Below are 26,366 nucleotides of genomic sequence, written 5' to 3' on the forward strand. Positions count from 1 at the left end.
GATGTTGGACAAAGAGATGAAGGAGAGGGCGGGAGATGGAGGTGTGGAGTATGGCAGGAGATGAGAGAAGTGTGACGGGAGTGGAAAGACGAGGGAGAGGATTCGGAGGGAGTGAGTGGGAGGAAGAGGTGAGGGGGACGTTGTTTTGTGGAGAGCGGTGCTGTCTTTGAAACGACCTGCTCACTGAGACACGACTCAGACAAAAATGACGTCACTGGAAATCTGACTGTGACGTACGACGTTGTCACTCCCTCCCTCCCTCCTCGTCTCCATGAGTCTGTCCCTCCAGATTACAGTTTAAGTCGAGAAGACGTTCAGCAGAAACACTGATATCATCTCTCAGGTCGCCTCTGCCCGCTGCCCGATAAAAACACAAGTTTGACGTCACGGAACCAAAAAAATTGTAGCTTGAATTGGTGAACTTTCTTCTCTTTGGAGTGAAAAGACAGAGGGAAGGAAAAGGCGATGGGAAAAAGGAGGCAATAGGATGAAAACGATGAGTGGGAGGAAGAAGTGAGGAGGGGGGAGGATGTCTTTGATACGACCTGCTCTGAGACGAAATGCCGTCACTGGACGTCTGACTGTGTGACGTCACGCACACGATATCATCCCTCATGTCGTGAGAACAAAAGTTTGACGTCAACGGAACTGAAAAATTGTAGCTTGTAATGGTGAACTTTCTGCTCTTTGGAGTAAAGACAGTGAGGGGGGAAGGATGCAGAGAAGGAAGAGGCGATGAGACCGGAGAGGCAGGAGGATGAGGACGATGAGTGGGAGGAAGAAGCGAGGGAGGGAGGGGAGGAAGATGTCTTTGAAACGACCTACTCTGAGACGAAATGACGTCACTGGAGATCTGACTCTGTGGCGTCACGCACAACATCGTCTCCCTCCCTCTCTGTCCCTGTCCTGTCAGATTACAATTTAAGTCGAGGAGACGTTTAACAGAAACACCGATATCATCTCTCATGTCGTCTCTGCTGCCCAAAGAACCAAAAAAAAAAAGAAAAAAGTCTGACGTCACAGAAACCAAAAAAAGAAACAACCACAGCTCGGATCGGCGAACTTTCTGCTCAGCGTCCACATCGATAACATCAAGGTCAACGTGTACGCACACACACCAAAAACAATATAAGACACTAGAAAGTCGAAAAATATGGCACTTTTTTCAGCATATCCGACACTTTTTTTGTTTTGTGTTTTTTCTTCTAACCACCCAGAAAAAAAAAAAAAAAAAGGAAACATTGTTTTATAGGAAGAACACAGAAGAAGAGGAAGAAACACACACACACACACACTCACAACATGCTCACAGCAGCGACCATGTCTCGTTAACTCATGCCCTGATGAACATTACAAAAATATACATTTGTCTGTACAGCATTGCATAATAAAAATAACACACACACACACACACACACACACTCGCTTGTACAGTTTGTTTTTTTCTTTTCTTTAAATCGAGTTATAGTCCTGTATAGCGGCCTGTTAAAAGCCATTCTGCGTGTGTTTTGTGTTTTACAGTGAGAGTTGGTTGAGTTATGGTTCATTACAATTGGCTATGATCCCAGGGTGGGAGAACACACACACACACACACACACACACACACACACACACACAGTGAGTGGTCGCTCCACTCCTGCCCCAGGAATGGTTGACTTGAGTGGTGGCGTATTCACAGATGAGTGTTATTAACTGTTAGGAACGATCTCTGGGTGGACGTGCCAGATGGGACCGTCAAAGAGACGAGGGGTTTTTATTTATTTTATTTTATTTTTTTCGATACAGGTGTGTCTGAAATATTCCCAGTTCCGGCTGAGCGATTTTCAGTCAGGAAACAGCTGATTTGTTGGCTTTACTTGGCGGCTCATGACTCCCTCGGGACTTGGATCAAATAGAGACTGTTTCACCCAGAAAAGAAAGGGCTGGATAGGTGTCGTTTTTCTGCTGACGTTCAGCGTTTTAAAAGAGAAGTGGTAGTACACGTCAGCCATCTTGTGCGGCTACGTACGGCAACACCACTAGGACACATTGCTGAATTACCTCATGACTAGTGTGACAGGTGTAGAATAACGTGATGGCTGGTGAAATTAAGTTTTTTTAGGAAACAAGGGGAAAAACTATGTAAAATGTATTGATTAGATTTTTTTTTTCCAATTCAGCGACTATTTGAATATTCTAAAATTATGACCCATGCTAGCTCCTGCTGCTGTTACTGTGTGCTGTCCAAATATTCACACAAATTGTATTTTTGTGTTTTAGCAATATTAGCAGATGCTATACTACAACAGGCCGCTGTCGTACCACAATCTGAAATCGTTACTAGCAAATGTCGCCATAATCATAAACTAACTTTACTTGTTTCCAGTTCTGTGTGTTGTTTGTCCAAGTGGTGTTGCCGTACCTAACGCTCTAGAAGCCAGCGAGCTAACTGCTACCATGCTAGCACTAGTTGGTAACAATTTGATTGACTGGTCAACGTCACAAATTTGCTCAACAAATGTGCGTTTTAATTATTTTAGTTGGTAAATTTCAAAGTTTCTGTAAAGGTTTGTGTGACTTCACTTGAACTGCAGTCAAGATAATAAATAAAAAATGTGTCTGTTTAATCCAAGTCTGGTTCATGACCCTTATACTGTCTGAGTTTGATTAACTAGGCAGGCGCAACAGCGCAACGGCTTGAAAGCTACATGCTAGCATTAGCCAAGCTAGTGCAGATTCCCAATTAAAGAGTCAAACTGTGCGAGCTTTTTCTTTTTCTTTTTTTTTTTAAGAAACACTGCTGATGTTAAACCTCTCTCATCTGTTCTGCGTCCCATCTAGCATCTCCAAACCCAGATGAGTCTCACATCGTTGTGCGTACCGGGGAACAGTGTGCCTGTTAGGATCTGCATCAGATTCCTATGTGAAATGGATTTAATTATCTCTCTGGGATCGATTAGTTTTGACTCATTCCCCCCCAACACCACCACCACCACCACACACACACACACAGTGCTGCTGCAGCTCACCAAGCCTGCCACAGATCTAAACCCACCGATCTCTTTCTTAGCATCGATGCAGTGAGAGAGCGAAAAAAAAAGAGAGAGAGCGACGGAGGGAGGGAGGCGTCCGACCCGTTAAACCAAAATGAGAAGCTAAATTTAGAGAGAGAAAAATAATTAAAATGCGGCTCTAAATGGAATTAGAGCAACCGCTTCATATTTAGATTCGTCCTACTTCCGCGATTCATTACCGCTGCCGAGATGCTCTTATTTTGGAAGTCCCCCCCCCCCACAGGCCACCAATGTGCTATTTGTTGCTTTTAGTCAGTCACCTCTTGTCCGTCTCTCCATCTTTTTTCTGTCTCCATTGTGGCTTTTTCTTTTTTTCTTCTTCTTCTTTTTTTTTTGTACACACAGCGAAAATACAGTTATTGCGAAGGAGTTCTTCTGTTCCAATAATAAGGCCCAAAGAAAACCAAAACAACAAACAATAAAGACACGAGAGATGCTGCCTTTTTTCAAACAGAGTCATCGTCCACAGAGCAGAGAGTCGTGTGTAGCTGCTGATTGTTTGCTGCTGCCAAGAAAAATACTCTTAAGATTTAATTTACACGATAGAAAACAAACAAACAAACAAAAACAGATCTGAATACCTGCGTCTCCTGAGCGCCATTTTCTCTGTGTTCCCCCCCCGTGCCGTTGTCGTCTATTTGGTTGAAAGCGTTTGAATTTTGGAAGTTACAGAAACAACCCTGTGTTTGTTTTTTCTCGTATTGAGTTATTCTTTTTGTGTGTGTTTTTACAGTTTCCCAAAGCCAGTACACCTCCCACACGAGTACATTAGCTGCGTGCCAGTATCTTAGTCACGGCGGCTCTCTCAGAGGAACGCGGGAGTGAAAACTATCTCTGCAGATCATTTAAATGCAGATGGAGGTGAGCAATAAATCCTGCTCACTACATCCTGCGTGCATTAGGCCCGACTCCCCGCCGCCACTATTACCCAGATGTTATTAACATTAGCTGGATTTAACTTACACGATGCCCTTTCGGAGTCGGGAGCGTCGGCCTGATTGGGTGCGCGGCGGACGTGACCCGGGGTTACGTTAAAGCGCGTCTCGCCTGGCGTTTCCATTTCACGCCGCGTCACCTCGCCTCTCTCGCTTCTCATTAACCCGCCGAGCCTTCAGAGGGGCCCCGGGACAGAACTGCTTCTTCCAGGCAGTGTGTGTCTGTGTGTGTGTGTGTGTGTGCTTCGATAAAGCCAGTGAAAATAGAAGCAAGCCAGCGGAGCTCAGTCCATACGATGCTCACGTCTAACAGCAATTTTGTGATGTTTTCGTGCATCCTGCTCATGTTTCAGAGAGGTAAAAACCGTCTACCATCTAAGCCGTCCACATGGAAGATGGCCTATTGACTACAGATTGTGCTGAGCTCGAGCTAATGGATAATCGATCAGGCGATGGAGTTAGAATTCTCCAGATTTAGAGCAGCGCGGCCTGAACGGCGTTAAACCGGCTGCAGATGAACATCAGCTGCTTCTCACCTTCCTCATGTCGGACAGGCTTGTTTCGCCGGCGCTCACGGGGCCCATACGTCACTTTCCTCATGCATAATTTCTAGGACGGAGATGCAAGAGAGGCGAGAGAGCAGCGGAGGATGGAAACGACGGGGTCACGGACGCACTGTAAGACCTCAGTGGATGTTTGAGGACAATCTGAGCATGATTGGAGTCTTCTGGCTTATTTTGCTTCATTTTAAAATGACTGTCACAGTTTAAATTGAGTCATTTTGATCGTTTTCTGTCAATCTGGGAAGAATCCAGCAAATTAAAGCAATGAAATTAGTTAGTTTGAGATGATTTTTCATACAAAGACTGTTCGCTGCAACGATTAGTCATATTGATTTAATTTTTCTCGCTTCAAACTTCACTTTCGAATGATTTTTCCGTTCAGATTTTCATTCCAGACATTAAAATCATCAAAATGAAGCCTCAGCATTTCATTTTTTTTAAAAAAAAAAGACAGCTGCTTTGTTTGAAAGGAGCTGCAATGATCAGTCCGATGTATCGATGAGGCAAAGAAAACAAGTTGAAAACTATTTTGATAATGGCAGGACTGCAGAGGGAAACTATTTTGGTCGCACATGCGCCAAAAACTCTGTCAAGTGCAACTAAACATTTTCATTGGTTGCACCAGTGCACCTGCAATTTAGCAGTTTCCGATTTCTTGTTGCTTGTGCTTCAACGCTATTCGCTAGTTTTCAACCTTTTACATAATGTGTTGAGTAACACAGTGTTATAAGGTGCACCTGAATTACACGCTAGTGCACCTAAATGGAAATATTAGGTGCACCAGTGCGACCAGTGTGAACAGAAAGTCCACAGCCAAAACATTTGCCTTAAACTCAAAAACGTGCTACTTTTCGTCATTATTTATGACAGTAAATTAAGAGTCTTTGGGTTTTTGAGTGCTGGTTGGACAAAAAAAAGCAATTTTTTGTATTTTTTTCACAGTTTTTATAGACTAAACAATCTATAATCCTGAAAATAATTGCTAGTTGGAGCGCTCATCTTGAAATTTAGCTACTGCACTTTTTGAAATGACTCCTGGTGGAAACAGGAAGTGGTTCCAAAATAAAAGCTTCTCTCTGAGTCACCACATTTACTGACCGAATTGTTTTCTCTTTTCAGGACTGAAAGAAATGTAACATACCTTCAGCCGTCATGTAGGTATTGGGGGGAAAAAAAACAACTGATGGGTTGTCAATGAGTGAGAGAAGCTCCAATCCGGCTGGAATGGTCCTTTAACAGCCCGCCTCACGCTCCCTATCAAGATGGTGTAGAGAACAGCGTAGCCTACTTTTCAGCGCCCTCGCTCCCCCTCCGCAGCAGCAGAGAGCATTCCCAGGGTAGCGGCGCTCTGCAGTGGCGCTGTCCTTGGTGCTGAATTCAGCTCTCTCTGCTTCACAGTCACGGCGCAGCGGCTGGCTGAGAAACCCGTTTTCCCCTCCGACTGGGGGGGAGCAGATTTCATTTCATCACGGCAAGGACAACACACGCCGGCCTAAATATGGAAAATCCCTCTCTTGGTTTTCAGGGGGTTATCTGTGCATTAGGCTTTTTTTTTTGTGGCCAACTTCACGTGCAGAACTGTGTTTCTCTGTTTGACAAAATGCAGATTGTGCTGTCGGCATTGGGAGAAGTCAACACAGGCTTGTTTATGATCGTCTAATTTCAATCTCAGCGCATAATTATTGTTGCACTTTCCGTCTACAAACTCATTAATGACTTAATCTGCATCAGATCAAGGGAACGACGTTGATAAAATGCGTTTTCAAGGGAGGAAATATTCTTGTTTTATCCCTCTCAGGAGAAGACTGCAAAGATAGCTCATTGAGAATACTCAAGGTCATTCATTGTGTATATTTAGCTCGTTGTATTTTTATCCACACACCACTTAATTTCAAACACATCAGTGGAAAACACAGACAGTATTTTAAGACTGTTTCACTCCTTCTGATTGCATAACCATGCAGTGCTGCCCGAGCTCAGGTCCAACGGAGATTTAGGACATTTGCTCCTAAACCCCGCGGCCACATTAATGCTACTCTTGAGAAGTAGGCCTCACTTCTCGCACCCTAAAGGAGGTCGGTTGGGAAAGTCACCTGACACACTCCCTACAACCACCATGAGGATACCTTGATCAGGTTTTTGCAGTTGGTTTCAGGCCACCATCACCATCAGGACATGATCTTTAGTAGCTTGATCTTTTTTTTTTGTTTTTTTTCTTTTTGGACCATGCACCGTCCTCCGTTTCGCCACGCGCGGCCAGCCGTGCCCTCGCCATCAGCCTCCCAACCCTGATATGAAGCGTCGAGGACGCCGTAACCTTCAACCCTTCTCATCTTGAACCCCGTTGCGTCCTCTCCATCCTTCAACCCTGACTCGGCGTCGAGCATCACGCCAGACAGAAACCGGCCGTCCCTGCTACACGTCACTGGAGGTCCTGGGTCTGAGGGAAAGGTTGGACGGGACGCATCCGCAGCACGCCATCCACAGCGACTTCTGGATGTCCGGGTTCCGGAACGCATAGATGATGGGGTTGATCACAGAGCAGCAGGTAGCAGGGAGGACCGTTGCGTAGGTGTATATTACGGGATAGCTGGAGTCAGCCACGATGGAATACATGGCGAACGGCAGCCAGCACGCCCCGAAGGCACACAGGATGGCCGACAGTGTTGAGACGCCTTTGGTGGTGGAGATGGCCACGAACTGGTGCTGCACGGCGATCTGCTGCGCGTGGCGGAAGGCGATCTTGCAGATCTGCAGGTAGAGCTGCATCATGAGGGCGAAGACGAGCAGGAAGGTGACGGCGAGCGCCACGGCGTTGTTTTTGGTGACGGGCCGGCAGATGCTGCACGTGGACTCGTCCCTCAGACAGTTCCAGCCAAGAGCCGGCAGCAGGCCGAGCGTGAGGCACGACACCCAGATGAAGATCACCATCACGTAGGTGAAGGTGACTGTTCGTTCGGTGTGGTAGGTCAGGGCATTGTACAGCGACAGATAGCGGTCCACTGTGATGGCGAGAATGTTGAGGACGGACGCCGAGAAGGCCGAAATGAGCAGTCCGACCGACAGCAGCGTCACAAACTCCACCGAGCTGTCGACCAGGTAGGTGAAGACAAAGTTCAAGATGAGGCCAAGCCCGGCTAGAAGATCGGCCACCGCCAACGATCCGATCAGGATGAACATCGGAGCGCGGAGCGTCGGCGTGTAGAACAGCACGGCGATCACCAGGGCGTTCTCGCAGGAGATGAGCGTCCCCGTCACGCAGAGTGCGATATCCCAGGGGCTAACTTCCTGGACAGCTACGGCGGTGGTCGCCGGCTGGAGGTCGGGGGTCAGAGTCCGCACGACGGGCTCAGAGGAGGAGTTGGAGGGGTCTTCGGCCAGGCTCCACGTGGTGGAGGAGTCGAAGGGGTCGAGGGGGGAGGAGGAGTTGAGGCTGCTACCGCTGCCGCTACTCATGGCTGCTGCGGCGGCCAGGGAGAGAATCATAGCTGGAGAGAGAAGAGAAGGAGAGGAAAGGAGGTGGAAGAAGGAGGGATTGATCAGGTTCGGAAAAAGGATAGACGAAGAAGAGAAAGGGGAATGAGGGAAATGTTCAGACGGGGAATGATCAAATATGCACATGAGAAAGCCGGAGGGAGTTGTGAAGGAGGAAAAACAGAGAAAGAAATATCAGCGGGTCAGGGGTGGAACGAAAAAGGGAGGAGGGGAAAAGTTCAGATAAGAGCGAGGACGGGTTGAAAAGACCAACGAAACAGAGCGAGGAGTCAAAGCGACACGGCAAGTTTCAGAGGAAAGACAGGAGTGAGAGAAAACGTACGTATGACGCGAGGGAGGAAGGGGAGGTTGTTGTGGAAAAGAGGGGATGGAAAAGAAAGCAGAGAGCGTGATCGAAACAGGACGAGGAGGCACGAGGCGAGGACATAACAAAGGAGGGATGCGGGGGGGGGAGCGAAGGACAAGGAGAGGGGAGGGTGTTAACGTTCATCCCCTTTTATGAAGGGGGCAGTAAAGACATATTTCACCCATCCATCAATCAATCCAGTCCTTCCATCCGCCCATCCGTTCATTCATTCATTCATGAAATCAACCGTGCTCTTGACCCCCCCTGAGCACGCACGTCACCAGCAGCTCCCACGCACCATGCTGACAGGTAATTAGCGGCAGCACAACCGCAGGTGTGAACGCAAGTTAATCCATAAACGAGAAGCAAATTCCCTCCATTTCTGGCTCCGGAGCACAAAACAACAAAATTTTAAAAGAATCCGACAGCGAGCGGAAGCTTAAGTCGGGCTGCGTTCCTACCTAGAAGATGTCGGATGCTCGATTTCCTCCCAGTCTGAACCATCATCAACAAAATCTATTTTTAGAGCATCTCTAAAAATGGTGCATGACGTCCTGGGGCACGGCGGCTGGTGGTAGCTGTGCCGTCCCTATTCACCGGGTGGCGTGTATGAGCGTGTGCCCGCGCGTGAGCGCGTGCGTTAGCATGTCAATTCAGAAGAAGAAGAAGAAGAAGAGGAAGAAGAAGAAGAAGAATCGGCACAAGGCTAATTTTAGCTTCGCTGAGTTCGGAGCTTGCCAGAGCGCGCGCGCGCCAAAAAAAGGACGAGGAGCTCCATTCACAAAAAAATGTCTCCCCCTCTCTCTCTCTCTCTCTCTCTCGCTCACACACACCTCCCACCTCAACCTCCACACACACACACACACACACACACCCTTCCTCCACACCCCCCCCCACCCCCTTATTTTTCATCTCCCTCCTCCTCACGCACACACACTCACGCGCACACGCCGTCAATGACTGCAAACGGCAGGGGAAGGTCACCAGCACCACCAGCAGCACCACATCCACCCAAACCCCCGCAAGCTGACGGAGAGGGGGGCTCACATCCCTGCGGTAAAATATAAAATAAAAGAGGGAGCTCGTGCAGCATCCGCAAGCTTTTTTCTTTTTCTTTTCTTTTTTTAATGGCTGCTCAGTCTTCTTTTCTTCTTCCTCTTCTTCTTTTAGTTGGCGTGTGTGTCAGTAAAAGAGAGAAGAATAAATAAATACCTGGATCAGTTTCATTCAGCTGCAGCAGTGCAGTCCCTGAGCCAACGAGCGAGTGAGGGAGCGAGGAGGGAGGGAGGGAGGAGGAGGAGGAGGAGGAGGAGGAGGGAGAGATGAGAGGGAGACCACGCCACAGACACACACACACACACGCAAATAGAAGAAGAAGAAAGAGAAAATTACCCGCTTGTCTTCTTCTTCTCCCCTGCAGGACACGTCTCTCCCGTCCGTTCTCCTCCACGGTGTCCGGATGTTTTGTGTGGTTTTTTTTTGTTTTGTTTTGTTTTGTTTTAAATATATGTTCTTCTTCGAGGGTTTCCCCCCTCGCTCTCTTCTTCTTCTCCCCCTTTTTTTCTCTCTCTCCCCCCCAGTCAGCGGCGCGCGCTATATTCCTCGGTTGGCATGGTTATTAGCCTTCTGTCGGAAGCTCCGTCCTCGCGCTGCACATCCTCGGCCCCTCATTGGACGTGCTTGTCATTCTCATCGTCTGACGTCAGAAGTCTCGGCTCCTCCAGTCCCCGTCATCGCGGCCAGTGTGTGAATCACGGAGAGGGAGAGGGGATTAATAATACAACGAAAATATAGAGAGGAATAGAAAAATATGAAGAAAAAATATATATATATATTTTTATGTAAAGAGTAAAAACAAAATATATTTTTAAAAAAATGTAAAAGAATAAACACGATTTAAAAAATATAAAGACTAAAGAATATAAGATATATATAAAGAATAAGAAAATGTTATATATATATATGTATAACTATACATATATATAAATTACGTACTGATGGCAAAGAAACATATTAAAATAATTTTAAGAATAAAAGATAATATATAAATAAAAAGAATAAAACATATATTCATATAAAGGTATAGAAATATATATTATATATAAAAATATTTTTAAATGTATTTATATAAAACATACATGTACACATATTTTTAAAAATATAATACATATAAATATAAACATAAAGAGTGAAATAAATCTAAGTATATTTGTATACAAATGTGATAGAAAAATAGCTTTAAGTCATTTGTATTATTTGTATTATTATTTTTTATTATTATTTTCCATGTAATGTGCATATGTGTTGTGGTGATTTCATCCCACCTCACACACATGCAGGTGCAGAGCAGCTCGTGACACCTGTCCCTCCCCCTGAGTTACCTTAAAGGTGAAGCTGACCCCCACTTTTCTGATTCATTTACTCCCACCCAGAAATATTGCGTCACAGGATTAAAAAAAAAAAAAAGAAAAAGAAAAAGAAAAGAAGAAGAAGAAGTCAGGCACAGACAGTGTTTAAATCCAGATGCTGCATCGTGCATTGTTCATTTGCATCCGCAGCTGTGCGTGTGTGTGTGTGTGTGTGTGTGTGTGTGTGTGTTTGTGTATGTATGTATGTATGGTGGTGCTGGTGAAGGTGAAGGTGGTGGTTATGCAATCTAGCAGTGCTGCTGGGTGTCTCACTGCATTGCTCACGCGCACGCGTGAACGCACGGGCCGGGCCCACATGTGTCGCCACGCATGACAAGAGAGCGGCGTGCGCGTATATGTGTGTGTGTGTGTGTGTATACGTGCGTGCACACGTGTCCTCGGTGTGAGCGTGCAGCAGCTGGGTGATGAAGTTCTAATGAGTTAAACGCTGATTGATTGGATGGAGTCAGAAGTGTTCCAGTCGGTATAAATTTAATGTTGATCCACATTAAAGGATGATCAGATCTCACAGCCTGAGAGTAAATATTATTAAACCTGTTCCTATAAACTATCACGGTGCCCAACGTTTTAATCTCTGCTGTGATCTCATTAAATGTTGTATTGATACCAAATAATTAATAAAACACGGAAAACGCAGAACCACAGTGTAATTCCAGAAAAAAAGACTTTACATTTTATTGGATTATAAATAGTTTACGTGACTTTATTGTTGCAGCCGCTAAACATGGAGTTAATGACTTTGTACCCTGCTATAATTCAATTAAAATCTGAATCTACAGAGTAACTAAAGCTTCAGAATTAATGTAGTGGAGTAAAAGTGAAACATTTCCATCTGCAGCCCAACAAATTAATATCATATCCTATAATAATCATATAAACATATAACACTTCTATCTTGAATTCATACAAGATTTTGAAGTAGCGAAAGTTGTTTTTCCTCAGTGCCATAGCCTTTATAACTTCTCTATAACACATTTTAATACAAGTAATAATAATTGCAATTTGTTAAGTTTAGTTACGATTCCAATGACATTTTTTCGATTGTTATGGGCGGTGGTTCATGGTTGCCTTGAATGTTTGGTTATCTTGAGCAAAATGACGGATATCTCTGGTTTCAAGCATCACGAGAAACATTTGGGATACTGTTCTCGACATGATACGTAACAAAGGTCTCGTCATTTTTAAACATTTCTTTCTTTATCGTCAGGCTACGTACCACCGTGAAGCGGAGTGGTGTTGATGTTGTTGGAGTTACTGGCAAGAAGTCTTTCCAAGCCAGTGACCACAGTATGAGACTGTGTTTCAACATCTGTAAGTGAGACACTGAGACTTCAGCACAAGTTTCCAGATGTGTTTTTAGTTTTTATTATGTTTAAAAAAAATCTACGCTTATCGAACTATAACATGAAGGATCTGTAGTTTGCTCATTTCCAGGTTCATAGGTTCATTTAAGGTCAGGCTTTATCTGAGGTATACTAGATCATAATGTTCAAAAGACGTATTTTTTTTCCTTATTTTTCATTCCAGTGTCTGTCTCTTTAAGGCCCCTAGTCTGCTCTGATTGGCCGGCACACACAGGCCTGAGCAGGCGACGCCCACCATGTAAGTACACAACTCAAAACAATATATAACAAAGGTCATTTTTTCCAGAAATGTGACATTATACCTTTGAAACTCTCTTAAACATGTAAATACAAATATTATAAATTATTATTAATATGAATAAAAACAACACGAACTGGTCTGTTTAAGCACTTCACTGCTTTTGAAGCGGCCGTGCTGAAAATCAATTAATTCTTCTTGGATTCCTCGGCGTCCTCCACCGTCAGATTAATTTTTTATTTGGTTAAACGGGTGCGTGACTCTTTGCCCGCCTGCCGTGATGTGATCCTCCCTCGTGTTTGATAAAATGAATAAATAACTAAATAAAAAAAACTTGTATTTCTTTCACGGCTCAGTTACATCATCACACCTTTAGTGCAGGAAACTCCCGAGCCGGCCCACGCGCTCTGCACTCTGCCAACCCTTCTTCCCTCCCCTCGCGTGTCTTCACCTCTCTTTATTCGCCGTTAAGTCCACGAGCAACAGAGGATAACTGAGAGGGAGGAAAGAAGCTTTTGGTTTCTTTTTGATGCAAACACACACACACACACACACACACACACACACACACACACACACACACGACTCCCTCCAATCAGTTAAAGCACCTCGTCTTCCTTTTCTTTTTCTTTTTTTTTCCTTTTCTTAATCCGTGGACGTGTATGAATCACCACGCGTGATCAGAATACAGATGAAATGCAGAGTGCTTGTCTTCATTGACGCCCCTCTCTCTCTCTCTCTCTCTCTCCCCTTGCATACCACTTCATTCATCTTTCCAGCAAAGCACCATGGGTAATTGAGAGCTGTTACATCATCATCTGGCTGGCTCCGGCGTTGCTTTGTAGCAGAGGGAGCCGGCCCGTCTCTCTCCTCTCTCCGTTCCCCGCTCCACTCTTACTCCTTTGCTCTCTTGTCGTACAGTGGTGACAAAGCATGCCAAAGTCAAAACTGTATTACATCACTGGTTAGCGTTTTTCGGCTCTGTTCTGCTCCAGGATGGTGGTGGCGGGAGGACGGACGCCGCACGGTTGCGTAACTCCTTCATATTTAGGGCAGTGGTGCATTGGCCTGTGCGTCTGGCGTCGGAAGAGATTCGTGGTGGCGCTGTAGGAAACAGGATAAGCAGACTTAAATCCCTCCGTGCACACTTGCTGGAGTCGTCTCAGCAGTCGGAGTGGATGACTAACACGACTCCCCCCTCCTCACACACACACACCTACACACTCCTTCACACAACAACCAGTGGGATTCCCAAGAGTCTGCTGCTCAACGGAAAATCCACCGGCTCATATGGATCTTTACTGTTTTATTATTATTGTAGTGTGGAAGTTCGGCAAGTAATAAGTGAGATTTCTCTGTATATGTACACAGATATTGGAGGGATTATTGTGACGTTTTGATGCATTTTGTGTTGTTTTCGGTCGTCTCGTAAGGATAACGTTAGCACCGGTCGCTCAACAGGTCAGCTTTCAACGTTTCTGTGACCCACTGGTGCACTCACGTTCGTTTGTGTCATAGGCTTCCAACAATGACTTGGGTATGACGTGGAGGTGGAGGTGGTGGAGTCACAGGCAAGATTTCCAAGCCAGTGACCGCTGTTCAAGACTATGTTTCAACATTTATAAGCAAGACACCACTGCATCTCGGCACGATTTCTAGAAGTCTACACTTACTGAAATATAATGAAAAGGTTCCATATTACGCTCATTTACAGGTTCATACTTGGACTTTAAGTCAAATTTAATGTTTTTTGGAATTCAACTACCTTTACGTACTTTAATGTTCAAAAAACACATTATTTTTCGTCCGAACACTCACTTTTGGTGCCTGTCTCTTTAAGGCCCCCCCAGTCTGCTCTGATTGGTCAGCACACACAGGCCTGAGCAGTTACTGTGCAGCTGTGACAACCTTACGGACGTCACGATGGCTCGTTTTGAGGGAAACTGAGGAGTCTGGTGATCATTCTCCGCAGCTCTGTGACTCCCAGCGACTCCTTTCACGTGACATCTCAATTAAATAGAGTCGTTTAAAGTTCACATGATCATAACCGTATAAACGTGCGTGTACTTGCGCTGAAATCTCATTTTAGAAACTGCTGAATCACTGAAGCTCAGCGGTGACGCATCTCGACGCTGACCCTGTCGCACCGAGGGGGCTCCTGCATCATTTACAGGCCTCTCCTCTTGTTTCGCAGGAACGGAGGTCTTGAACAGCGTTTGAGATTGAATCACACGCTGAATCACCAGTGGCGCTGTCGTCTCTTTCCCGAGCGGAGACAAACATGCATTATTCAGCGCGCTACTGTAGGATTAAGAGGAGGACACCGACTTTTCAGACCCACCGAATCCCTACAGCGCTGTCGGGACGTGTGATTCGGTAGTTAGCGGTGGCTCTGGGGAGCCATAACTCTGCTTTGATTAAAGGTCTCAGTGAAAGGTCAAGAGGGAGAGGGAGTCAGGGAGGGAGCAATTGATGGACTACAGAGAGCCTTTTGGTTGACGCAAATGTAAAGTGTCCTTCCTCTCTAAGCTTGAAATGCCTCTGTCTCGCTGTGATAATGACAAATTGGACCGATTGTGTTTGAAAAATCATCAAAAATCTGTTTTTCTTACATTTCTAAGCAGCTAATTAAGTCTCCCTTGAGGTTTTCTTTGCCTTTAAAGGTGTAATTGGTGGTAATAGGTCTGAATTCAGAGGCAGCTCTGAAACTTTAGGGGGCAGCACAACCGCTAACTGCTGCTCACTGTACTCTTTGCGGTAGTTATCTTTGGCTGTAGGGACTAGCTGTCGTTAGCATGTATTTAGTTTAGTTTTTATTTAGTTTTACCACTTGCTGTTTTATTTTGTAGGGTTTAATTACTTCCTGTCTTTGTCTTGTTTTCATTCCTTTTGATTGTCCCGATTTTCTTCCCGTGTGTTTAATCCTTGTGATTCATCTGCGTTTCCCACGCTTTATCCTGGTTTGGTTTAGTTTTTCAATGTTTTGTATTTCCTTGGTTCTAGGAGTTTTGCCTGTTTTCTGATATATGCTTTTTGATAAATATCCTATGTTTTTGAATATATTGTAAATGATTGGCAGACCAGTAATTTCTTTTACCTGGTCATCAATGTACGGTCGCAGTCTGGTTACGTTTGGCAAGAAAAATACTTCTTCGTGTTTGTAATACATCCCTGTTTGGGTTTGATCACTACGTTACATCTGTCACATCCTATACAAACATATCTACATTACCAGAGTAACTTGTGTTACACTGTGTACCTTTGGTTTCACACTGGACACAAACATCAACCTCCTGAATGAAAGTCCTTTTTTTAATCCATCCACTATCCCAGATTTCTCTCTCTACACTCCTCCTTGTGACTTCCTGCTTGATTTTTTGACGTATGTTATAGTTTTTCCAAGATGAACATGGTCTATAACTTAATATGTTGGACTTAATTATGAAAAATCTGACATTATTTTTGCTGTAAAGCCGCCATGTTAATACTATGTGAGTGTGTTTGTACATTACTTCCTGTTTGCGACACTGTTGCTAACCACTAGGAGGTGCTAAAGTTGTGCATGTTCATATTCTCCACAAAGCAGCTTTAACCTCATTGATTCGGTCTAATGGGGCACATCAGTGAAACTATCATTATGCCTGGAGACGTGTGCTTTTTGTCTTTGCGGTAATAGCCATAAATGTGAAACCTCAGACCAGCTCAACAAGCCAAACGTGCATCTCCTCGGAGAGTTTTTCATTCCCACCTGGCTCGCTCTGTGGAGCTGGCGTATGTACCTGACCGGGAGTCCACCTGCGAGCGTGGGAGTGAGCACGACTCGCGCACATGCCGGCCATTATCTCGCCGAGGTGTGCAGCAGAGTGGTCTTTAAGTGGAGCTCGGTAATGATGATGACGAAGGTATCGACATCACGAGAGTGCCATGGATGATTCAGAGAGACAGGAATAAAAAAAAAAAAAAAAAAGGGAAGTGTGTATTGATGATCTGTTGGCAGGGCATGAGAGGGAGAAGATGAAGGGGAGCAGGGAAAAAAGAAGGAGTCGAGCTTTAATCTGGTTTTTATTTCTTTAATAATGAATGTCAGATGTGCGCAGCTTTTATTTGTGTTAACAATGTGTTGGTTGCAATATCTACTTAATTTTACTCAAAACAGTATGTTGTGTTTACTTGTAGCCTAAAGCTACAACAACACTGAGAAAAACATCTTCGTTCATCTCAATACACTCCTTTGACATTTTGGTCTGGTGTCACCGTTAGCTTGTGGTGGCTAATGTTAGCTTACTATATTCTCCACCTGCATGATGACTGCACGTTCTTTTGCTCCATGTTCTAACTCCATACGACTTTATCTCTGCGTTTTCATCCCTAACTTGTTTAAAATGCTTCAATCTTCACAGTTCTCATTTATTGTTTAGCGTAAAAAAGTCTTTTTAGCTAATTCAGTCATTTAGATAAAATGCTAGCTAGACAGTTAGCCTGTCAGCTAGCCTAGCTGGCTGCTAAAATGAAGAATGATGAGGTCGGACATCATTCACCATAATTTTTAGCAGCTCTTTCACACATGGGGTGTCAAAAAAGAGCTATAGCGTGTGGCTAGCTAACTTCGCTAACGGATATCTATCTGCCTAAAGGCTCAAAAATGTTCAGGTTGCTGGGCGCCTGATAGTGTCCGGTTCTATATCCTCTCAGTCCGGTCGCCCACAGCAAGTGTGGCGCCTCTCAAGCAACTAACTGAAAGGCATCATGGGAAATCTATGGAGAGCTAATGAGACTTAAACCTGTAGGCTAAATGCTGCTTGTGGATGCAAGAACAGTTTGTCTTGCGGCTTTGTAGTCAAATAAAACCATAAATTAAACATCAATTACCAGAAAATACACGACTACATTTTAACAACGCTGTAAGACACTAAAGATGCAGGTGGGGTGTATACCTGATGGTATTGTTTAAAATCTGATTCTGAAATTGTCCAAAGACTACAAAGATGATTATAAAACTTTTAGATCTTCAACAGATGTGGTTAAAAATTGAAATGAAGAAGCTTCTTCCTGCTGTTTCTCTCCCTGACTTCATTACACAGTCACAGTTACTGAAGTCTGAAAAGTGGCTTTTCACTCCTCCATAGAGAGCAACATGCCCTCCAGTCCTGGCTCCACTCTGTTCCTTCCCACTAACTGTATCCATCCGTCCACCCAGCCGTCTCTTCTTCTGTCACAGCAGCTGGACTCAGACTCGGGCGCTTCACTGATTGCCCTCCAGCTGCTGGCTCCGGTCCTCTGGATGGAGCCCAGGGGGCCTCTGGGACCAGATGCTGGCCAGCTGTAGTAGTTCTTGTCGGGGCCGCTCAGTCACCAGATGGCCTCTCACCTCTGGACCCGTCTGGATTGTTCTCGTCGTTGCCTCTGTTCGACCTGGAAACACAATCGGTCCATCGGTCCAGGACTTTTATTACAGTGAGTGACAACAAGCACGGGCAGATGACTCAGGACTCGTGTTAGCTCTGAAGTCTTTGTACAAATCGTGGCACTAATATGTAATAAGTTTGTTGAGAGGTGTGCTGATGTGTTAAAGGAAAAGAGAGAGGAAGGGATGTCATTATTACGTCACAGCCAAGAGCTGTATACAAAACTTTTTTAAGGCTTAGGGTAAAATATGTGTTTTGGTCGGCACAAACACAACATGAAAATATCATGATATCTTGTAAAACAATAAATAAAATCTAATGGTTTGGCACTTACAAATGTTGAAACACAGTCTTGAACACTTGTCTCTGGTTTGCCGTTATTCCCAACATGAAATTCAGCTCAAATCCATGCAACCTAATCACGATATGACACGGATTGTGTAAATGCTGACACGATGCGTACAACACGTACAAATGTGAAGGTTTTTGAGGTTTGCAGAAATGTGAAACATTTTGTTCCGCCGACCGGCTCGTGGCCAGCGCTCCACAGAAAGATTCACATAGATCTCAAAGAGCCTTGAGGAGAAGTTTATGTCCCATCTACGCTGTGATTCATTAATGTATAATGTCACAGCACAGCTCAAGGGAAGGACGAAGAGGACGCCGCACATGACATTAACTAGAAACCTATTTAACAAATTGGAAAATGAAAAATACGATGCATCGGAATAAGTGCAGATTTTGCAAAGTGTACGTACGTACACGAGTGTCAGTCAACCCGCTGCTGCACTTCCTACCAACCTCCACGGAGGAACCAATACATTAAAGTACACACACGTTACTAAACACTGAAACACAAACACACAACACGGCCTCCGGTCAACGCACAGCTTCATTTAGTCGCGGGGGGATTTAAGAGTGTGATATCAGAAAAAGGTCAGTGAGCAGACAAGCAGGAAAAAACAGGAAAAATAAAAGGCAAGTGACACACACACACACACACACACAGACTGACACACTCATACCTCTTGCCTGGAGGTACTACTATTCCAGTCAGTTCCTGTTGAGACAAGTAGCAAGACTGAACGTGTGTGCGCGCGCATGTGTGTGTGTGTGTGCGTCTCCTGTTGTGAGTGATGTGTCTGAAGGAGTTTCCTGCAGAGAGCTGCAGTGGTGTTTTGTCACTCGTCGAGATGCAGCAAGGAAACCCGACTGTGTGTGTGTGTGTGTGTGTGTGTGTGTGTATGTATGTGTGTGTGAGATGCTGACGGAGGGAGGAAAAGGAAGACTGAGTTATCGAGAACGATGTATTTGGAGAAGAGATCATGACGAGGGTAAAAAACCGGACAGAAGAGAATGAAGAGACACAAAGAGAGAGAGAGAGACGAGTAAATCACCAGAGAGGCTTCGCACGATAACGCTGCTCTGAAAAAAAATCCAATAAAGATGATATAACACCCATAAATAAAAAGAGGAGACCGGCTCACCACTTACAGGCAGCACACAGTGATTCTGTAGCATCAAGAGTTGATATAAACACATCAGACGGAGAAAAAATATTTTCTTTTGACTGAAACAAAATAAAAAGTCTCTGAAGATCATAACACAGCTGATATTATTCTTGAGTTCATAGTTTGCTGGTTGTGCTGCAGGCTTTACATTTCAGCAGATGGTGTAACTTCGCTCTTTAAAGGAGTATTAGCAAGATTTTGGCCACCAGGGGGCAGCAGAGGCAGCTACTAAGAGACGATTGACACTGTTGTCAAGCTGTAGTTTGGTGTTCGGAAACTCCTGAATTATACATCTGGCTGTTTAGCTGCTAAATGCTAATTTTGTTTCACTGCCAGTGTAGCTGGACAGGCGGCATACAGTGTGTTTTCAGAGCTTGACTGCTATAGTTGGAAGTTACGCTGATGGGATGAGATGGACCCAAAACAATAAAGTTTGATTTACCAATATAGTACTTGATTAAGTTAAACCCATCGTTACATCTAAACAACCAAATGGATTGATCAGCAGCAACTCCTAAAACAACATATATCACTGATGCTAAAACAACAAACCAGGACCTTCGTTGTACGTTCGCAGTTTGGTTGGGTTTAGGTTACTTCAAATGCACCTGGAGTAGGAAACAATTTGACCAGCGCTTATTTGACCTCCTCTCCATGCAGGCTTTTAACTTTTTATATTACTTCCTCCTTTGCAGCAGTAGTACTTGCTTCAGCCACTGGAGGTCACAAGAAATGTTAGTGTGGGTCATGAAGAGCTTCTTTCATACTCGACCCTCATTGTTGTTTTTCTGATTATGATGTGGCGTAAGTTAGTGGGCAATCCTTAACATTTCTTTATTTTCAGATCAATCCAAGCCAAGTTTTAACATAGTAAGATGAGCATTTTCAGCCTGAGAAAACCATTGATCTTACCTGAGAAAAAGCCATGGGAACAACAAGTTCCCTCCGTACGTCCTCCTCGAGGTTCTTTATCATGTTACTCACAGTTTTTCATGATGTACTCCTTCCACATTTGACGCAATTATTAACAAAACTTTCAAACGTTTTGCTGACATCTAGACAAACCAAGCGCCAACTGGACCGCATCACACCAACGACTGTATCAAGGACCAATCGCATGTCGCGTTACATTGACGGATGGCCGCCAACCACTAAGTTTGGTTCTGCTCGAGGTTTCTTCCTGTTAAAAGGCAGTTTTTTTCTCGCCACTGTCGCCAAGTGTTTGCTGGTGGGGGAAATGCTGGATCACGTTGTGAATTGGCTCAAATTGAGATTGATTGATTGATTGAAGATCACTTGTGGCGATTGCCTGCCAGCAAAACCACACAAATTGCCTTTTTTTTTTTTTTTTTTGATTGAAGAGGATTCAATACTACTTGATACGGGGGTATTTTAGTCAAAGCTTAGATAAAACTGAGTGGAAATGAGGGATAATCTCTGTTGTCATTATTAATGTGTTTGATATCACTAACATGAAACTATTGATTAGTGCAGCTGCAAATATTTTTATCAGCAATCTAAGTCATGTTAGCGCATTAGCTAGTGAGTAGCCTAGCTTCTTCAAATGCTTTTTATTGTTCTTTTGTGTGTGTGTGGTGTGTGTGTGTGTGTGTGTGTGTGTGTGTGTGTGTGTGTGTGTGTGTGTGTGCGCGCACGGTGTCTTTGTGTGTAACAGTGATGTGATTGGACAGGCTGTTGTCACTGTGAGCAGCTGTGGGTTAAGACCCCACCGTGCGCCACACCACTGCTCTGTGACACACACACACACACACACGCACACACACAGGCACACACACACACACACCTGTCGGCCCGTATTACGGTTAACATGGGCGACTTGAGAGCCACACTGCGGTGTCAGATTAAAAATAGAGCTCTCCTCTTATTCATAGAATGAACAGCGTTGAAGCTGATGGAAGACGGCAGTGTGTGTTCGTGTCAGCGTGTGTGTGTCTGTGTGTGTGTGTGTGTGTGTGTGTGTGTGTGTGTGTGTGTGTGTGCGTGCTGAACTTTCCTCAAAATCAGAGCTTCGTGTCAGTCGACATGAATGTGTGTCACTGGAGGGTCGAGGCTTGTGCAAGCTGTGAGTGTTGAACTCTGGGGGGGGAACACGAGGCCGCACGTTAATCAATAAATTCCTCATGTGAAGTCATATAAAACATTAATACGCACGTCAGGTTCGGTTTGGAACAAATAACAATGACTTCATTGAGAAACACTTAAAGTCTGGCTGTATTGATCGAACACTTGAGTCGATCAACCCATGTCATACGCGAGCGTCTAAAAAGCAGCGTGAATATAATCACATGCTCTTTTGTTTGTCGGATGAAATCAATCCTCTTCCAGACCATTAGACGTGTCACTGGGCCGGCTGTCTGGTTTGACTCTTCAGCCCCCCCGGCCCGTATCCAGCATCGACCCGAGCTATTCCTTTTCAATCAATCGATCCCTCTCTCTCTCTCTCTCTCTATCTCTCTCTATCTCTGTTAATCAATGTGTCTGACATGTAAACTCACAGCAGCTGCTATTTATAAAGCCGTCCATCTCGCTCAGTGTATCAGTATAGGAACGCAGCAGCGAGCGTGGTGCCGTTCTACTCTGGTTGTCGGGGAAATACGCTCTTAAAAAAACTCCTGAATCCATTTAGATAACGAGCCGCGCAAGTCCACAAATACAGAGAGCATAATTTTATCAATTGTTCAGGTTTTGGGATGGGAGAGGATGAAACTGGTGAGTTGGAGGAAAGAGGAAACATTAAATTCTGTTATTAGCGGATTGATTCACCGCCTACGGGACAGGCAGGGTTTCTGACATCATATTTTTAAATAACTCGGCGAAAAGATTAATGGAAACTGCAAAATCCTGAAAAATGATTCTTCAATCAGCGTCTTTTGAGGCGGTTTTTGCCTCTTTCGAATTCAAATGAATACGTTTGATGGGAGGTAGGAAGCAGATTTTCAGATTTTTCTGACACAGCAAACGTTTATCTCACGTTAATACATAAAACAAACATCATACAGTCATATTTCCCTGGTGTCACAAGTGTTTTATTCCCATTTGAGGTTCACACACTGCAGCTCCTGCAGAGAATCCACCTCTTCTGTAAACTAAATTCCTTTTCTGTCCACTCTGCTGCTTTTATCAATCTTTTATAGAAAGCCTGCTGTGTTTTTCATCTACCTGCTGCCCCACACTGAAAGCTAGAAACAGTCTGAACAGCGGTGTTGAGATCTATATCTTATGCATGAACATTTTACATTCTTCGTGGAATATATTTGCGGTTACAGCTGGGAAGAGCCGCCCTCAGAGCTCAGATTATAACTGAAAACCTTCCTTATGGACATTCATGCAATCAGCCTCCGCAAGAAGGTAAATCAGGATACTGAACTATAAAACACCTGTCATACAGTCTTGTGTGCACGCCAGCTGCGAGGCTGCAGCAGCGTTTGATTTGACTGAGCATCAGTCTCTGCTGGCAGCTCATTTGAATTCTCTCAAATGTAATGGACGTCAGTGTAGCTACTGTATGGAAAAGTCTCCACACCGCTCCGGATTCAGACGCTTAATATTCAGTGATTAACGTCAGTGTGAGTGAAACTGTCTGCACCTCATTAGAGGAGAGAAAAATCTTCAATGGCTGATTTGTTTTTAGTAAATGAGCTCTCTTTGTTTCCATGACTGAATAAACAGAATAAACAAAGTGACCTTAAAGGGTGACACAGTTTCATCCTGTTTTGTTTACATGTGGCGGACCCTGCCACCTGTCTGGCTTCAAACAGCGTTCTTGACCTTATTTGACTCTGAGAAACAGCCTGTTGATTCACTTATGGAAAAACAAATTGTGTTATTACGTCGTTAATGTTGTAAACAGTTTGAGTTTCTTCTCCAAATCTACATACTGCTCCTTTTTTAAAGGTAAAGTAAGGAGAGAAGAAAAAACATCTGGAGATCAACATCTGGTTCTGGCATGATGTGTTTGTAGGGTTTCATGTAAAAGGTTGTTTTTTTTGGATGCAGCAGTAACAAACTCTCTCTGCTTTTGGGGGGAAACAGCTGGTCATGGAGCAAAAACACAAACGATTGTGTTTATGGTGAGTTTTCTCTGTAAACAAATGGCCAAAAATGTGTTTTAAGTGAGTCTGGTACCCAGTATTGTGTTGTCATAACACAGAAAATACACCTAAATGAAACAAATCAATCCAGTTTGTTCAGTTATTTATTGGAGATAACGTAGCATAACCAATAGTGAGTCAATGATGGATAAAGTGTCTTTATAATCCCAGTTAATTCCCCAAACTCTGCCACTAAAAACCTCAAAATGTCAAACACATATTGTGGAACGTTAAAAACCAACCTGGCAACAACACAGTAACACCTGTATATATGTTTGGATTTCAGGATGCTGGACAAACGGAGAGACTATTTCAAACAAATACAGTGAGTGTTGTGTTTCCAGCCCGGTAGTTTTCCGGCCCGGTGCAGAAACAGCAGCGGTAACACCAGACTGCTGGGCAGACAAAACCAGGCTGCAGACAGTATCACTAAACATTTATCAATGTCGTTTAAGTCTGATGAAAACTGTGTTATGGTGGCGACAAAGCTGCCCAAGAACCTCAACAGCAGAGTTCCCGCTACAGCCATCATGGTGTGTAAAGCCCTCTGTTTCGATTGGTCAGCCGGCTTCCTCTTCCCACCCACTTCCCCTGGCCCCGGACGAATCAGAACGCAGAGAGCAGTTAAGCTGCAATAAGCGACGGCAATGGTGGAGAAGAGCAATAACACCAAAGTAGAGATGGTCAAGAAACGATAACTGAATTCTGATAGAGACGATAATCCCCAGCAAAGGAGCCAAACACACCCGATGATCACGTTTCGGATCCTGACTCCACCCGTCTGTTTCAGTCCCAGGTAGGTGACGGGGTGAACGACAGCCAGGTAACGCTCCACACAGGTGAGGAGGTGAAACAGACTCTCTCCAGGCACGGTGATGGCGGCCATTAAGGACCCAACTCTAAGTACACCTGGTTGATTATTGTAGGCACCAAAAAAGTTCAAGCACAATCCCAAGATGCCGATCAGCTCCAGGACGACCATGTTGAAGGTGAAGACGTCAGAGTGGCTCGTCACTGGACCTGCGGCGGCAGCGGAGCGCTGTTTCCTCCATCGCTGGCAGCCCACACAGAGGACGAGGATGAAGAGAGGGAAGAGGAGGAGGAGGCTGATGCAGAGGGCTACATAGACGGGAATGCTTTTCCTGAAGATGGCGCAGTCCTCGAAGGCGTGATGGAGCGAGGAGTTGGAGGAGGAATCGACCGACATATTTGTATGGAGGACTGGGTAGAAGAAGAAAGAAGAAACGGCAACCTAAACCACAAATACACTCAAAACTCCAGACACTCCCACCTTCACACCCGACACATCACTCTAATTGTTCCTCTGATCATCTACATCGGACACATTCCTGCTGTGTTTTTCAGAATAACGCACTGGAAGAAAACATTTGGGGGAGCTGGAAGCAAAGCTAGGGAGGGACGTAGGGACGTATTCTTTGGGGGCATTTGCAACAAAGATTCATGACTGGACAAGCTGACACTCGCAGCTTCTTTGCAAAAGACTGTAATAAATGCAATCTGGGGATAAATGTGTTGAGGGGGAAGGTTGTAAAACGTGCCAGATTAAGCTAATAACTTCAGCCCCAGAGCAGAAACACATCCAGAGGAGGTCAATTCAGTGTCTGTGACGAGGAAGGAAAGACCTTGTACAACATTCGTATTCCTACGCACAAGTAGACCCCAAACTGTCCCCTTAATCTGTAATCTTATTTAGTGACCTGCAACAATATTAACAGAATAATAATCAACATCATTCATACTTGCGGGAAGAAAATTAGTCTCAAAAACATTAATATAACCTGTTAATGTGCATAGTTATGTGAAGGAAGTTATTTTAAAAGTTATTAAAACACACCCACCTTGTCGGAAAATTGTCGTTTCTGATCCTCAAAATCAGTGTCAGCGGTTCTCCGCCGTCTGGTCCGAATGTGTGTGTCCGTCTGTTGTACAATGTGTCAGACTGATGGCAGACGGGCCGTGGAGGTTTTTTGCATGTTGCAAATCAAACTACTGATTTTGTGTGACTCTGGGCTGTATATTACAGCAGGCAAATTCGATTCAAGCCGTGTTTTTCCACTTCCACAGGTGCACGTAGCATCACCATTAGCGCATCTCAAGTTACAAGGCAACAATGCCAACAAAAGCTCTGCGTGTAGATTCATGTGGCAGTCATGATTATAGTGTTTGATGCAACAGTGCTCTTCAACCTCTGTCAATAGAAGCTGAGAAACGTTCAAGTCCCGAGATGTCTGGAACACCACATTAGTTCATCGATCAACCTTTGAGGGAACTAAAAGGTTCCTGCAGCATGTTGTCGTCTGTGTTTCTGAAGAACAGCAAAGTTTAAGCAGCTGACGTTTAAAAAAGCAACACGTCATTTCAGTGCGTGACTATTAAAGGTGCAATATGTAAGAACTGGCCACCTGATGAATTTATACTCCAATAAACAGGGGCTGCATATCATCAAGATAACTGCTAACTGATGTTAGCTGTGTTCTATTTACAATATAGCTGCTGTTAGCTTGTTAGCTCAGTTAGCCATGCAGCTAGCAGGACTACAAAGTGAGTCATGGTGTTCACTCTGCTAACGCGCAAGCTTTGGACTGCTGGGAAAATGAGGTGTCCAGGCCCGGGGCTAGCTGGTTAGCATGCTAACCTAAAATATAGTGTTGAAACTGTTATGTCGTCACATTCTGTCTGTGATTTAGAAAGTTCGTTTTTGAATGCTTAAAACTAAAATTCTTATATGTTGCACATTGTCTTCTGTGACTTCCTTGTTGATGTGCTGTAATAAGATGCCTCCAGAACTTAATTTGGACCCTGGTCCCTGCTGCGGAAACCAAACGGTTCCTCGTCCCTGTGGACACCACCATTTTGAATCACCATCACCATTTTATTACCTCTTACGTGTGTT

The 26,366-nt window shown here is 44.4% G+C and overlaps 2 protein-coding genes across 3 annotated transcripts; both read right to left on the reverse strand.

Annotated features, from left to right (window-relative positions):
* Positions 1–6,388: 6,388 nt before the first annotated feature.
* Positions 6,389–10,014, reverse strand: gpr185b (G protein-coupled receptor 185 b). Of its 2 annotated transcripts, XM_037113352.1 has the most exons (3): positions 9,786–10,014; positions 9,606–9,641; positions 6,389–8,040 (listed from the first exon to the last, which is right to left on the reverse strand). In XM_037113352.1, exon 3 carries the CDS (start codon positions 8,036–8,038, stop codon positions 6,968–6,970), a length of 1,071 nt encoding a protein of 356 aa, XP_036969247.1. In that variant the 5' UTR covers positions 8,039–8,040; positions 9,606–9,641; positions 9,786–10,014; the 3' UTR covers positions 6,389–6,967. The 2 variants fall into 2 exon arrangements, with proteins under 2 accessions (XP_036969247.1, XP_036969246.1); XM_037113351.1 differs by lacking the exon at positions 9,606–9,641 and having other exon boundaries at positions 9,786–10,013.
* A 13,548-nt stretch (positions 10,015–23,562) lies between these two features.
* LOC119027452 lies at positions 23,563–26,109 on the reverse strand. The gene is made up of 2 exons (XM_037112659.1): positions 25,312–26,109; positions 23,563–24,673 (listed from the first exon to the last, which is right to left on the reverse strand). Exon 2 carries the CDS (start codon positions 24,657–24,659, stop codon positions 23,760–23,762), a length of 900 nt encoding a protein of 299 aa, XP_036968554.1. The 5' UTR covers positions 24,660–24,673; positions 25,312–26,109; the 3' UTR covers positions 23,563–23,759.
* Between the last annotated feature and the right edge of the window lie 257 nt (positions 26,110–26,366).

This window comes from Acanthopagrus latus, chromosome 10 (assembly GCF_904848185.1).
Source record: "Acanthopagrus latus isolate v.2019 chromosome 10, fAcaLat1.1, whole genome shotgun sequence".
Taxonomy (NCBI): Eukaryota; Metazoa; Chordata; class Actinopteri; order Spariformes; family Sparidae; genus Acanthopagrus; species Acanthopagrus latus.